General features: G+C 52.5%; 2 protein-coding genes across 2 annotated transcripts in view; one reads left to right on the top strand and one right to left on the bottom strand.

Moving 5' to 3' along the window:
* The window catches only part of EIF2S1 (eukaryotic translation initiation factor 2 subunit alpha), a 21,366-nt gene extending 19,021 nt beyond the window's left edge, over positions 1-2,345 (top strand). The window contains exons 6-8 of the mRNA XM_004699007.2: positions 6-73; positions 769-912; positions 1,784-2,345. Of these exons, the coding sequence (XP_004699064.1) occupies positions 6-73; positions 769-912; positions 1,784-1,909 (338 nt within the window). The 3' untranslated portion in view covers positions 1,910-2,345. The remainder of the gene's footprint in view (positions 1-5; positions 74-768; positions 913-1,783) is intronic.
* Positions 2,346-3,775: 1,430 nt separating this feature from the next.
* PLEK2 (pleckstrin 2) overlaps positions 3,776-12,971 on the bottom strand; it is a 19,207-nt gene continuing 10,011 nt past the window's right edge. Inside the window, exons 3-9 of the mRNA XM_004698662.3 lie at positions 12,433-12,614; positions 11,296-11,387; positions 10,890-11,077; positions 9,720-9,821; positions 7,287-7,370; positions 5,552-5,630; positions 3,776-4,324 (exon numbers count right to left, since the gene is read on the bottom strand). Of these exons, the coding sequence (XP_004698719.3) occupies positions 4,197-4,324; positions 5,552-5,630; positions 7,287-7,370; positions 9,720-9,821; positions 10,890-11,077; positions 11,296-11,387; positions 12,433-12,614 (855 nt within the window). The 3' untranslated portion in view covers positions 3,776-4,196. The remainder of the gene's footprint in view (positions 4,325-5,551; positions 5,631-7,286; positions 7,371-9,719; positions 9,822-10,889; positions 11,078-11,295; positions 11,388-12,432; positions 12,615-12,971) is intronic.

Genomic DNA, 12,971 nt, shown 5'->3' with positions numbered 1-12,971 from the left:
CGAAGGCATTGATGCTGTTAAAGAAGCTCTGAGAGCAGGCTTGAACTGCTCCACAGAAACCATGCCCATCAAGGTGAGTGGCCGGTTTCCTCCTTTGGGTCCCCTGCCCTGCTCCACCCCAGGACAAATGAGATCTTTGTTTTGATTTGACTTTTCTTTCAAATGATCATGTCTCCTAACATAAAAATTTCTTGTTTGGTTTAAAACAAGAGACACGTTCCCCAGTAAACTGATAACGACTAGTTTAATCGCCGTAGGGCATACATTAGTCACAACTCTTTGCACTTGGGGTTGTAGTGGACTGGCTTTGCAACTGAACTAGAGCACCCTAGAGTCAGGTCTCCGGATCTGTGGGCTCCACATTCACGATTCAGCCAGGCAAGCAGAAGGAGGGCAGTTGTGTGGTCAAAGGCAAAGAGGGAGTACAATGTGCCCTTCGTTGCATTAAGGGTTACACACATCTAGAGATGATGAAAGCATACAGGATGAAGTGTGTCGGCTCTTTGCAAATGCTGCGTCATTTGATATCCAGGATTGCGCATCATGGATTTGGTGGCCACGGGGTTTTCTGGAACCACCCCACCACAGATGCCAGGGGACAGCTGAAGCTTTTACTGCATTACAAATAACCCCAAATCGCTGACCTACAGAATTTGGAGCTATAGTTTGGGATGATACAGGAGATTAACCAAACCATTCTTGGACACCTTTACTCACTGTCTGTTGAATAAGTGCATCCATGGTTGAATTTTTGTCTCTGCCCCTTAGATTAATCTAATAGCTCCTCCTCGATACGTGATGACTACAACCACCTTGGAGAGAACAGAAGGCCTCTCTGTCCTCAACCAGGCCATGGCTGTGATCAAAGAAAAGATCGAAGAGAAGAGGGGCGTCTTCAATGTCCAGATGGAGGTGCGATCAGCACTCTTCCCTCTCTGCCTTGTTCTTAACTTTTTAAAAAATTTACAGCATCTAAATGATTTATATCCGCAAATGCCTAACTATACTGCTTTTTAAACTGTTCTATACAATTAGGATTACAACTGCTAATATTTTGTCATTAGTTTAAAGGACTTTTATGCATAAATACAAGCACTTAGCACTGAACTGTCTCAAATGAGAGGACTTCAAAAAGTTCATAGAAGATGCAATTTTAAAATAATAGCCAAACACACACACATACTCCCCAACTTTTTAAAGCCCCCTTTTATACTGTGCGATGGTTATTTAACTATTGTAGTCACTGGTGTTACTAGGATTTTCTCCCTTAAAAAATAGAGATAATAAAAACTAGTCATCGTCAGTTTGAATATGGAATGCTTAATTCTGAGAGTCAGTCAGAAGAAGACTGTCTTTCCTCATATTCCCATGTCGTAAACCCAGTTAGGGGTGTGTGGCATGTGCGTAGTGACGCCCCCTGTGGAAAGCCACAGTAGTGGACTGATTTTGAGCCTGGCCATGCCTGTTGGCATCTTCGTTGTCCTCGGGGAATCTACTATTTGTGGGCATGCCCTAAAGATAATGTAGCTACCGAGGTGGTCTTCATGCATCTTTAGTTGCAGTGTGTGAAGATGGCAGGAAATAGTCATCCATTTTAATACACTTTTTCCTGTTATGCTTTTGGAATTTTCTAGTTATTAGTGAAATGTCGTCACTCAGAAATGACAAATAATGGCAGAGAAAGAAGGAAAGCGTGTTCTTGAGTTGAAAATACTAGAAGGTGGAGCTGAATTTGTGGCCCATGTTACTACTAAACTTTGAAATTTTGCCTTTGCGCCCCCAGCCCAAAGTGGTCACCGATACAGATGAGACCGAGCTTGCCAGGCAGCTCGAGAGGCTTGAGCGGGAAAATGCGGAAGTGGACGGGGATGACGATGCTGAAGAAATGGAAGCCAAAGCTGAAGATTAACTGGGAAACCGAGTGCAACTTACTTCAGGACCACAACGCAGCCCTTCCTGGCTGGACTGTGCAAACCCTAGACTTGAAAGTTTTCCAGTATTGAAAACTTCAAAGCCGACTATTTTTTATTTCCAAGTATTTAAATGCTCCAACAGACCAGAGCGTGAAGTGCCCTCCTAAGTGTCCGCTGGTTTCTCACAGCAGCTCCAACACATCGAGTGCTTTTTACAAGGGAGTGGCCTAATCTCATGAGAGGCAACGATCTTTCAGCCAAGAACAGTCCTGACATCATCAGGCCTGTGGTTTCCTTTTCTGACATCTCCAGATTGGCACCCTCTGTCGCTCAGTGCCTCCTGAGCCAGACTGAGGGCACCCAAAGCAAACAGTCCCATCTTTCTACAAAATGTATTCAAGCAAACATTAAATAAATTTCTGGGATATTTAACTGTAGGCTTCTTCCTTCCTGTTACTAGATAAGAGTTTTCGGGTTACCTGTGTTTTCTTTAGATGTGGAAACGGGCAGATGAGATGAGCAGCTTTTGATGTTTGCCGTGCCTTCTGAGCATCTTAAATTAGGGTTAATTTGGAAATTAAAAAAGACCTATTAGAAATGATCTGTTTAACATATCCTTTTGAAGGGAGAGTGTATTAAAGAAAACACTTCCAACAGCAGTGAATGCTGTGCTTTGGAGGGGAAATGTTGAAGTGAGTTGGGAGAAATGCATCCAGGGCGCCTTCTCCGTGCAGGCAGGCCCGGTTATGAGCCACGTGTACCCTCCACGCATTGCAACAAGTGCCGCCGGTCTCGTTTAATCTTTTTGTGCAGGAAAAGGTTCAGGCTACTTCGGTGGTTTAAAAGCAAGGGTATTGCCTGTATTTGAAATCATTGGCAACCACCTGTGATGTAAGGGAAGCTTTCACAGAAGTTCCTGTGATGGACTTCAAAATTGCTTGTCTCCGTGTGTGCTGAAGGCTTAGGGTGCGGGGTGCTGCTGCTTTGATTTCCTGATTTTGAGTATCTCACCCAGCTCTTTTTTTCTTCCTTACTACATTATCCAGTAGGTGCCACCTGGAGCCCCAGTCTCTGTACCTAACAGGCATCTGCTTGAACACAGTTGTCATGATCTTTCTGGTTTTTTAAGAGCTAAGGGTTTTAAAGGCTCATGTCTGTAATGAGTTTTATAGAAAACACGTTGACATTCTCACAGTAAGGGCAGAGGAAAGGCAAGTTCAGTTCTGTTGGACCAGCTGTTTAAATACTTAGAAGATTAAGTGCAACCCACCCTAGTAAATCCAGCACTAAAATGGGCTGGAAAAGGAAAACGTGGCTTGGTGAAGGTTTCTCCCTTTTTAAAAGTTTAGCAAACCTATCACTGCGTCCTGCACTCTTGTGACTGGTCTACCTACCACATTAAGCATTTGGAGAATCGGGGTATGATCAATTTATGATTTTGAACCTGGCACCTCATTTTACTCTTGTCTCCCTGAGATGAGAGCAAGTTTATGAAGATCGCAACGTTACGAAGTGTTACCAAAATCAAGCAGGTGTTTTCTCTGTGGAAGGGTTGTTTTATACTTCAGACGCTGTGACAGTTGGGAACTCTGGGAGGTAAACACTATCAAGCTTTTTGTACAGTTCACGAAACAACTGTTTACACTGTCTGACCCTTGCCAGATAGCCACCAGCGCCTCCCTAGTAGCATGCAGGGGAAAACAAACCCCACACGAGTACCCTGCCGACCCCCCAGCTCTGGAGAAGAGGGCAGGTAGAAAGTTGAGCAGTTGATCCTAATCAGGAATCTACCCCCCCTTTAAAGCTTTTCACTGTGTGTTAACAATTTCATGCACTCTACAACTCTGCTCCTGATGGTGCCATCAAATACATGCCTCTTGTCGCTACTTTTATTCATTCCAAAGCAAGATGGAGGCGTGTTCGGTGTCACTCCAGAGAGCTGCCGTGAGACTAGCACTCCACTCAGTGTCCGGGGGTGGCGTCACAAGGGGAGCCTGCTTCGGTGCTGGAGGACAGGGCTGTCCGTGCTGGCTGGCAGCAGTCAAGATGTCGATGCCCAGTGGCGGGTCCAGCCTGACAACGGGAAGCTGCGCAAGAAAGCGGGGCCCCTGCTGCCTGAAAAGGAGGGAAGCACCAGTCTCCCTCCAAAGGCCTGACACATGAACCCAGCGGTAAGCTAGCTCCTTGTAGGAAGTCAGCACTCCCATCCTCCAGGAAAACCCTGCAGGGGGCCTCTGGAAGCAGCAAGGACTCCTGTCCCCCACCCCCAGTCCCTTGCCAAGTTCACGTGAGATGCTTGATGGCTTCGATCCACTCTGAGCGCTCAGCCTTGCTGCTGGCCTGAATGTAGTAGTGAGTGTCATCCTTGGTAATCACTTTGAAGAGATTTCCCTGGACGTTCCCTTTAACGCCTAGGTAGGAAAAAAGAAATCAGAAAAGCATTCACTCTCACAAGCACGTAGTGAAGCGATCCTTGAATATGAATGGACAAGGTAAGGGAATCCTACCAGATGCAAGCTTTCCTTTTTCCTCACAGCCCCCGACTTGAGTCCTAAGGTCCCCCAGCGATGTCTGGACATTCCTCAGAAGCCCCCTTGCCACCTCTGTACTAGCCATAGCTCTACAACCAGTCGTGCATGTGGGTTTGGCGTGTTTAATGTTTAAAAGCAGGAAAGGTGAGTGTCTTCAACACATGAAAACCCTGGTCATCTGTACAAAATGGGCCACAATTTGTGTCAACCTGGCAGCTGACAGGAAACCATCGAGTTTGGCTTTGCATTGTTTGACTTCCCTGAATGTCAAGGTCCACATCTATAAAATGGGATAGTACGATTAGCCTACATTAGATGGAAAAAGATAAAAATTTTAAAAGAAGAAACTTATAAAATTGATTGTAATGATGATTGCACAACCCTTTGAAATAATTTTAAACCATGGAATGGTATGATAGGTGAGTTATATGTCAAACTATTAATTGTTTTTAAAGGAAAATATTAGATGAGCCAATAGGTATGAAAACCCAAACCCACTGCCTTCAAGTCAATTCTCCGATCAACCCTACAGGGCAGAACCGAACGTGCCTGGCTTTCTGCAGGTGTAACTACAAAACAGCCTCATTTTTCTCCCATAGTGCGGCCGGTGGGTTTAAACTGCTGTCCTTTGGGTTAGCAGTGAAATGCCTAATCCACTGCATCACTGCCTACCAATAAAACCTCCTGTCATCCAGTCAATTCTGACTCATGGTGGCACTACAGGACAGAGTCAAACTGCCCCTCCGGGAATCTGAGACAAAAAATTATTTTCCACCTCATCTTTCTCCCACTGAGGTGAAGGGTTCAAACCACTGACCTTGCAGGTTAGCAGCTCAGTTTGTAACCCACCATACCACCAGGGCTCCTTAGTAGAATATTATGTAACTACCTTCACTATTGTTCTTGCTTCCTTAGCAGCCAGCAACTGTACAGGAGAGTGTGGGGTGCACTAAAGACATGCCCGTTCTCTCATTCTGAAACTGGTTTCAGAACATGCCACGCTGTCTGATCAAGCAAGTTCTCTTCAGCTCCCAAAGCTCAGCCCTTCCGTACTGGAGCATTAGTGAGCGAGAAGGAAGCAAGCCCGAGCCGGAAGTGGCACCTTACCAGTGGGGACGCCATTGTCCTCCAGAGCAGACACAAGGGAGCCACGAAGAGATAACCCACCAACCGGCCGGTTGTCTTCCTGCAGGGGAGGGGACATCTCGTTAGGGCTTTTGTGGCCGCTCTCTCCAATAACCAACCACATTTCATCAGGCCAACTGAAGAACTTGGTTATGTTTATTCCTCTTTGTAATTGAACATGAGGCTGGACTTGAACTTGACATGCTCAGTGCACATGCCCCAGGAAGGAAGGAAGTTCCTTATTTCCCCATCACCAGCTTCAGTGCTCACCACAGCAGCCGTTACCAAGTCTTGTTGACTGAAAAATGGTCTGCTTGGCATTCCTGAAATGCAGCCAGAGAGCCCCTGACCCCAGCCAACACGCCCAGGAGACGCCCACTGAACTGTGCTGAAGACTGCAGAGCCCCTCCCTCACCTGCTGTGGCACGGTTGGCCCAGCACCGTCCTTTTGTGTCACCAAGTTGGTCCCAACTCACAGGGACCCTATAGGACAGTGTAGAACTGCCCCATAGCACTCCCCAGACTGTCGTCTGCGTGGGTGTAGACTGCCACATCTTTCTCCCGTGGAGAGGCTGGTGGGCTTGAACCGAAACCCTTACAGTTGGGAGTCGAGCAATGTAACCAGGGCTCAACCAGGGCTCAGGGCAGAACCTCATGCCAAGAAGGAGCCTCCGGGGGAGACACCCCCACAGCCTGGAGGGCTCAGCTGAAACCAGGAGACGTGTGACATGGACATTCGGGCCAGGGGTGGCCTGTCCAGGAAGCACAGGTGAGCATATCCTGCAAGCAAGGCCAGAGAGAGAGAGAGAGGAAGGTGGGGGGAGGGGGAAAAGAAGGAGGGAAAGGGAGGGCAAACCAGCCAGAGAGCAATGGGAGCCCCTGGTGTCTCCAGAGGGAGCCCCGGCTGAGGCAGCGGGAGGAAAGCTGGCAAGGCTGGCCGGGGTAAGAATGCAAAGCGGAGCCCTTCTAAAAGGGCTTGAGGTGGCCACCACAACCCACCCTGGGCAGAGGTCGGCCAGTGCTGTGTGATGCTCAGGTGGCTGAACCCCCAGGCAGCCCACGTGCGAGGGCCCTCCAGGCCCCTGAGCCCTCTGGGTGGTCTGGCAGGGGCTCAAATGGCCACCCACTGTGTTCCTACACAGTTTCCACTGTTTCAAAGGACGGATGAAAACCTCGTCTCGAGCAAGACAAGCCTGAGCAGCCTGACTGGAAAGGCATTTTTCTCCCCTTTGCCTGGAATCAGACCGACTCAGCAGGCAGGAAGACTTGCTATCTGAAACTCACTCGGAAAAGCAATTCTTGGGTCTTTTTTTTTTTAAACCAAGAATATAAGTTCTGGCTTGACTGCCATAACTATGTGGCAAAGAAACTTCTCAGGAGCTAGGCGAGGAGACGGGGTTCAGGGGGCGGCGCTGAGGGGCTCTCAGCCAGAAGAGGGGAGAGGGTGGCAGTACTCGCTTGGGGCCTCGCTCTAGCCACCCTGCTCCTTGGGGAATCTGAAAGATGCTTGTTCTCTAGAAATAATGATGATGATCCCCACCCACTGGAGGAGGAGGAGGGGACCAAGAGAAGCCACTGGCCCGGGGACTCAGAGGGGTGAGCTTGTTGTGGGCAGCCAGGGCGGTGGACAGAGTGGCCAAGTGGACGCTGAGAAGAAGGAGGGGGGCCACAGCCAGTTGCTGTGGGGGCAGCGAGGGAGCCTGGGGGGGCCTCTCACCTTGGAGGGGTCGTAGTAATGCAGGAAAGCCGGGTCCTTCCTCAGGACAAAGCGCCGCACCTTCCAGTTTTTCCTCTTGTGTCCCTGAGGCCGAGAAAGGTTGTGGGCTGGTGGGTGACAGCTCCCTCGGGCCCTCCCTCGGGCCTCCATGCCAGCCTGCTCCTGCCCAGCCCCACTGCCTCCTACAGACAGCCCTGGGGACCGAGAGCTCATTCCGACTCCTAGCCCCCTTATACGACGGAGCAGAACGATCCCAGAGGGTGACTCTGTCCGGTACGTGTGGGATCGCTAACATCAATGTCGGAGGTTCAAACCCCCCAACCACTCCACGGGAGAAACAGAAGGCCGGCTGCTCCCGTCAAGACCCGCGGGTCCGGAAACCCCGGCAGGGTCACCGGGTGTCAGAACGGACTCGATGGCAGTGGGGCTGGGGTTGAAGCCCTACAGGAGCAGAGGGCCACGTCTGCCTCCCGTGGGTTAGCAGCCCCTCCTCCTCCCTGGTTCCACCAGTCTCCTTCACCCTAAAACCCAGAAGCAGCAGTCACTGCCATCCAGCCCAGTGGGACGCACAGCAGGCCTCAGACAGAGGAGCAGAGCTCCGTCTGCGTTCACAGACCAGCAGATCGATCGCCTCATCTCCCCCCACTCCCATCCCGAGAGGCCAGTGGTCTCACACTTCTGACCTCGTGGTGCGGAGCCCACCACGTGCCACTGTCCCACCCGCCCAGTCACCCTCAGAGCAGGCTGCAGAAGCCCCTAGGGTGGCAGTCTCATGAGAAGGCTGTCCAGCCATCATCCCCTGCTCAGGGACACTTCAGCAGAAGCACTGTCGGATTTCTTAGAAACCAAGGAGTGAGGCGCATCCGTGCTGAAGGAGGGGGTGTGCTTTCGGGGCATGAAGGAGAACGGGAAGCAAAGGTGCCCCCCGGATTGCGAGCTTGCTGGAAATGACCTCGTAAGGGTTAGGGACTCTCAAATCCAGGAACAGAGCGGGTATGCATTGAGCTGCTGACCATAAGGTCCGCAGCTTGAACCCACTAGTGCAGCTGCTCTCAACCTGGGGGTCGCGACCCCTCTGGGGGTCAAACGACCCTTTCTCAGGGGTCGCCCGACTCATAACAGTAGCGAAATGACAGTGATGAAATAGCAAGGAAAATAATTGGATGATTGGGGGGGTCACAACCACATGAGGAACTGTCTGAAAGGGTCGCGGCATGAGGAAGGTGGAGAACCACTGCTCTAGTGGATGAGGTGGTTTACACCCCAAAGATTTAGTTTCAGAAACAGAAACCCAAAGGCGCAGCCCCACTCCGTCCTGTAGGTTTGCTGAGTTGATGAGTTGGCCTGCTGCTGCACTAGGTGTGCACGCCCAGGGGTACAGGCAGACACAGCGAGACCACACTGCCAGGCATGTGCAATGCGCACTGCCAGACGCATGAGCAACAGTGCATGCTAAAACCTAAAGGTGTCTGAGGAGACCAACGTGTGTGTGCACGTGTGTGTGTGTGCCTGTCTTTCCTTCACCACCTGTGGCACAAACCTCCATTGTTAGCTTTTCTCTCTGGAGCCCCCACGGCCTCCTCCCTCTGCTCCAGGTGCCCCCCTGCCTCCCTTGTTAGGATTCCTGTCAGGCCAGCAGACACAGGACCCCAGGGACAGACAGACTGCTGCGTTATGGTGACTAATCAGAGGGCAGATGGGGCCCTGCCATCAGGAAGCAGCTGACAGCTGAGCACGTGCTCCGAGTCACCATGGGCGGGCACTAAGCTGGGGCCCCGTCTGTCGGACAGACACACACTGCATAGCACATCCTCGTGGCAGGATGCAGTGACCGTTGCTGCTGGCCCCAGACTCACTGGATGCCTGCCATGGTGCACACTGTGAGGAAGCAGTGTGCCGGGCCTTTCTTCTTTGGGGCTGCTTTGGGGGAGGGGAGAATGCCAGCTGGCAGCCTTTGGGTTACCAGCCAAATGTAAGCCACTTGTACCACCTTGCGCACCTGGGCAAATGCTGCAGGTGTGACTGTGGCCAGGTGTGCCTGGTGAGCACAAGGTGGAGGGGCATGGCCATGCCAGTTTTTAAACATCAAGCTTCTACTTTGGAAGTTGAGCTTCCATGGATGGAATTGGCGATACCCTTTCCAGACAGATACTTGGAACTGAAGCTGATGTAGAACTTGTTGAGGATGTTGTGACCACTGCTAGCGGGCATGTCTTTTCCTGGACAGCTGGGCTGGCAGGTGTGATTGAGACATGAGTGTGTGCACATGCCTGCTCTCAGATCTGCGGCTGGTGCTGGCCCCTGACTCAGGACACCCTGCTGGCTGGCCATTTGTGAGCTCTAGGGAGCTGTGGCCCTCCCCTTCCTTTGGGGTCCTTCTACCTCCCCCCGAGTTGGAGAGCTGTCTTCCTCCCTGCTCACCAGGCAGCATACCTGCTTGGCCAGATAGCCTTGTTTGACCACCATGCCACTCAGCTCCACGGTGCTCAGGCTGATTTCTTCCTTGGGGCTTATCTTCTTCTTGTAGCTCTCAGCCTAGTGGGAAGGAGAGAGAGTAAGGCGTCTGCTAAGGCAAGGCCCAGGCCCGCATTCTGGGGAAATGAAATCGTTCAATACAGAAACTCCACTCTCATTCTGGGGAAATGAAGTCATTCAATACAGAAACTCCGCTCTACCTCGGGCTGACGCTGTGTCCCAACACCCAGGCACATGCTGTGGATTGAACTGTGTCCTCCCAGAACGTGTTCTGAATCTAAACCCTCTTCCTCTGGCTGTGAGCCCATTGAGAAAGGGGTTTTCTTTGTTAGGTTAAGAGGGCATGTCAATGTAAGCCAACCACCGTTGAAATATGCAAAGAGTCAGCCAGGCCTCATTCAGATAGCAGAGATGGGAGGAGACAGACGCCAAGGGTCCTGGGGGAAAAGCCAGGATGTTCCTTTGAAGACTAAGGTGTACGTGACCCAAACCACAGTATTTTCAATCGCCTCATGTGCATGCGAAAGTCGGCCATTGAATAAGGAAAACCAAAGAGGCAGCGGTGCGTTTGAATTATGGTGCTGGTGGAGAATCCTGAAAGTCCCCCGACTGTCAGGAGAACTAGCTATCTGTCTTGGAACAAGTACAGCCGGAATGCTCCACAGAGACAGAGATGGCAAGATTCCATCTCAAGCCCTTTGGACACTGGTCCCTGGAGGAGGACATCCTGCTTGGTCAAGCAGAGGGCGGCAAGAGAGGTCCCTCAGTGAGATGGACGGACCCAGCGGCTGCCACAAAGGGGGGCGCAGGACCAGCCAGTGCTTTGTTCTGTTGTACAGAGGGTCGTGATGGGTCGGAACCCACTTGAGGGCACCTAACACCACCACCACCAACCACCTGGGCATCTCCGAGAACCAGGAAACAGAAGCTGAAAAGAGACCAGAACCTTCCTTCAGAGCGGACACAGAAAGCCTCCCCTAGAGCCAGCGCCCTGATCTCAGACGCCTCACCTCCTAAACGGCTCTGAGAAAATGGATTTCTATTTGCTAAAGCCGCCAGAACACTGAGACGCCCCTGGCCCGGCACTGTAGGGCACACCGCCCCCTCCGCGCCGCCCGCTTGACTTACAAAAGTGTACAGGGCCGTGGAGTCATCCAGGAACTGCTCCACCAGGTCCCCCGAGCGGATGGCTCCCATGCTACGGGCGCCGACCGGCCTGAGGAAGTTCTCCTCCATGAGCATGGACGCCAGGGTCACCGCCTCCAGGCGGCTGGCCGCGAAGCTGTTGGAGATGAGCCAGTCCACCAGGGAGGAGCCTGCGTCAGGGCAGGGGCAGCACCTGTCAGGCAACAGGCTACACACTGGCCTGGTCTCCTCGGGGTGCATGGCCGTGACCTCAGTGGCCTGGACCTCGTGAGCAGGCCCTGGGGTTCTAACCAAGAACAGGCTGAGGACCACACCCCTGCTGAGCCCCAGGGCACCCCGGCCCAGGCCCCCGCCCTATCCCCTGGTGCCCAGAGAGGGGCAGGCTCACCGAGGAAGGTCTTTTTGTACGTGCTCCCCTGCTCCATGTTGGGGCTCGGCCTGATCCCACAGCTGCTGTCGTGCATCTTGTCCACGATGCGGCTGCACAGCAAGAAAGGGAGACCCTCGTCACCCCGGCAGGCCAGAGGGGGCGTCCGGGAGTCACCACATGGGGAGGAAGCACGTGGAGTGAAGGGAGAGGGGCATCGCAGACCAGAGACTGGGGCATTTCTTTTCTTCCTCTTGCTCGTCTAAACTATCTCTGTGCTGAAACGACGTCAGTGTCGAGACTAGACCCAGACCCCAACCACTGCCGGTGACTGGATTCCGACGCGAAGTGAGCCTCGCGAGCCTTTCTGATGCTGCAGATCGCGATGGGAGCACACCGTCTCCTCTTCCTCCCGAGGAGCAGCAGGTAGCTGGTAGGTTTGAACTGCTGACCTTGAGGTTAGCAGTCCCCCACTTCTCCAACAGCACTCTCGGGGTTCCTTAAAACCCAAGACAATTAGCTTAAAGACTGCATGGAACCCGCCGTGCTCCTCCATGATCGACTGCAAGAAGTCAAAACCTGTCCAATGAATTCGAAGGCGCCCTGCTTTCCTTCTGTTCGAGGGGACAGCAACTGCCACCAACCAATGGTCCTCTCCCCTTTCCTCCTGTGTCTGAGAGCCGGAAGGGCCCTAGGTGAGACCGTGGTTAGTCTGACCTGCAGCTCCTGAGCACCTAGCACTTCGCATGGCGTGTAACCAGCACACAGGAAGTGCTTCTTGGGAGAAGGAATGAAGGGGGCCCGGAGCGAGAAGCTGCTGGCTACCAGAACACAACATTCTTGCCGCCAGGCTGAAAACAAGAGCAGCGAGTCGGTAGGGGAGGGTCCGGGGAGCTCTGGTGCAGCTCTGAGCAACGTGGCTGGAATGGAAAGGGGCCGTCTCGAGTCATTGAGTAGGGCCTGGGCCATAGACACCCCAACATTTGCACGGCAGTGGGTAGTGTTGTTCTGGTAGAAAACAAATGATACCATTTGGCTTGTGTGGTTCCATCAGAGACCCCCCCAAGAGAGGCCTGTCTCTTCCCATCCACTCCCCGCAGATAGAAGAGGCTGCAGCACAGCTGGGTATCAGAAAGGTGGGAGTGGGTGGGCACTCACTGCAGGCTGATGTGAGGGGGCAGCTTGAAGGAGTTTTTCAGTATGTGGAGTTGCTGGACCTTCCCTGGCTGCCCGGCGTGAATGGCCCCCGTGATCTCGAAGGCCCACGCATCCCTTTCCTCTCGAGAACAGGCCTCCAGGAAGTACTCGGTGGATGTTCGTGTCTTCAGCTTAATGAGCAGCTGTGGGAAAAGACAGTCAGCCGGGCAGCCAGCAGCCTGGGAAGGAGCCCGGGAGAGGGTGCAAGACAGCAGAAAGCCCGGGCCCTGCCCCAGATCTAGGAGGCTGTGCACGCCACAAAACGGCAAGAGCCTTTCTTCATGGACTGTCTTCGTCGTCTGAGGAACTGAGCCTTAGCTCCTCAGGGCAGGGCCTTCTCACCAGCCCAGCGGCAAACCTGAAACCGTATAAGGGAGCCCCATTGTAGCAACTTGCAAAGGGGTGGATTCTAGCCTGTCAATCAGGTCACAGCTTGATGACCTCACTTGGAGGCGCCATGGAGATAAATAGCTCACTGGAGGCCAGGTACACTGACTCCT

This window comes from Echinops telfairi, unplaced genomic scaffold (assembly GCF_000313985.2).
Source record: "Echinops telfairi isolate 266 unplaced genomic scaffold, ASM31398v2 ScPeMD7_18;HRSCAF=68, whole genome shotgun sequence".
Classification (NCBI taxonomy): Eukaryota; Metazoa; Chordata; class Mammalia; order Afrosoricida; family Tenrecidae; genus Echinops; species Echinops telfairi.
This window is presented reverse-complemented; position numbering and strand designations above follow the sequence as displayed.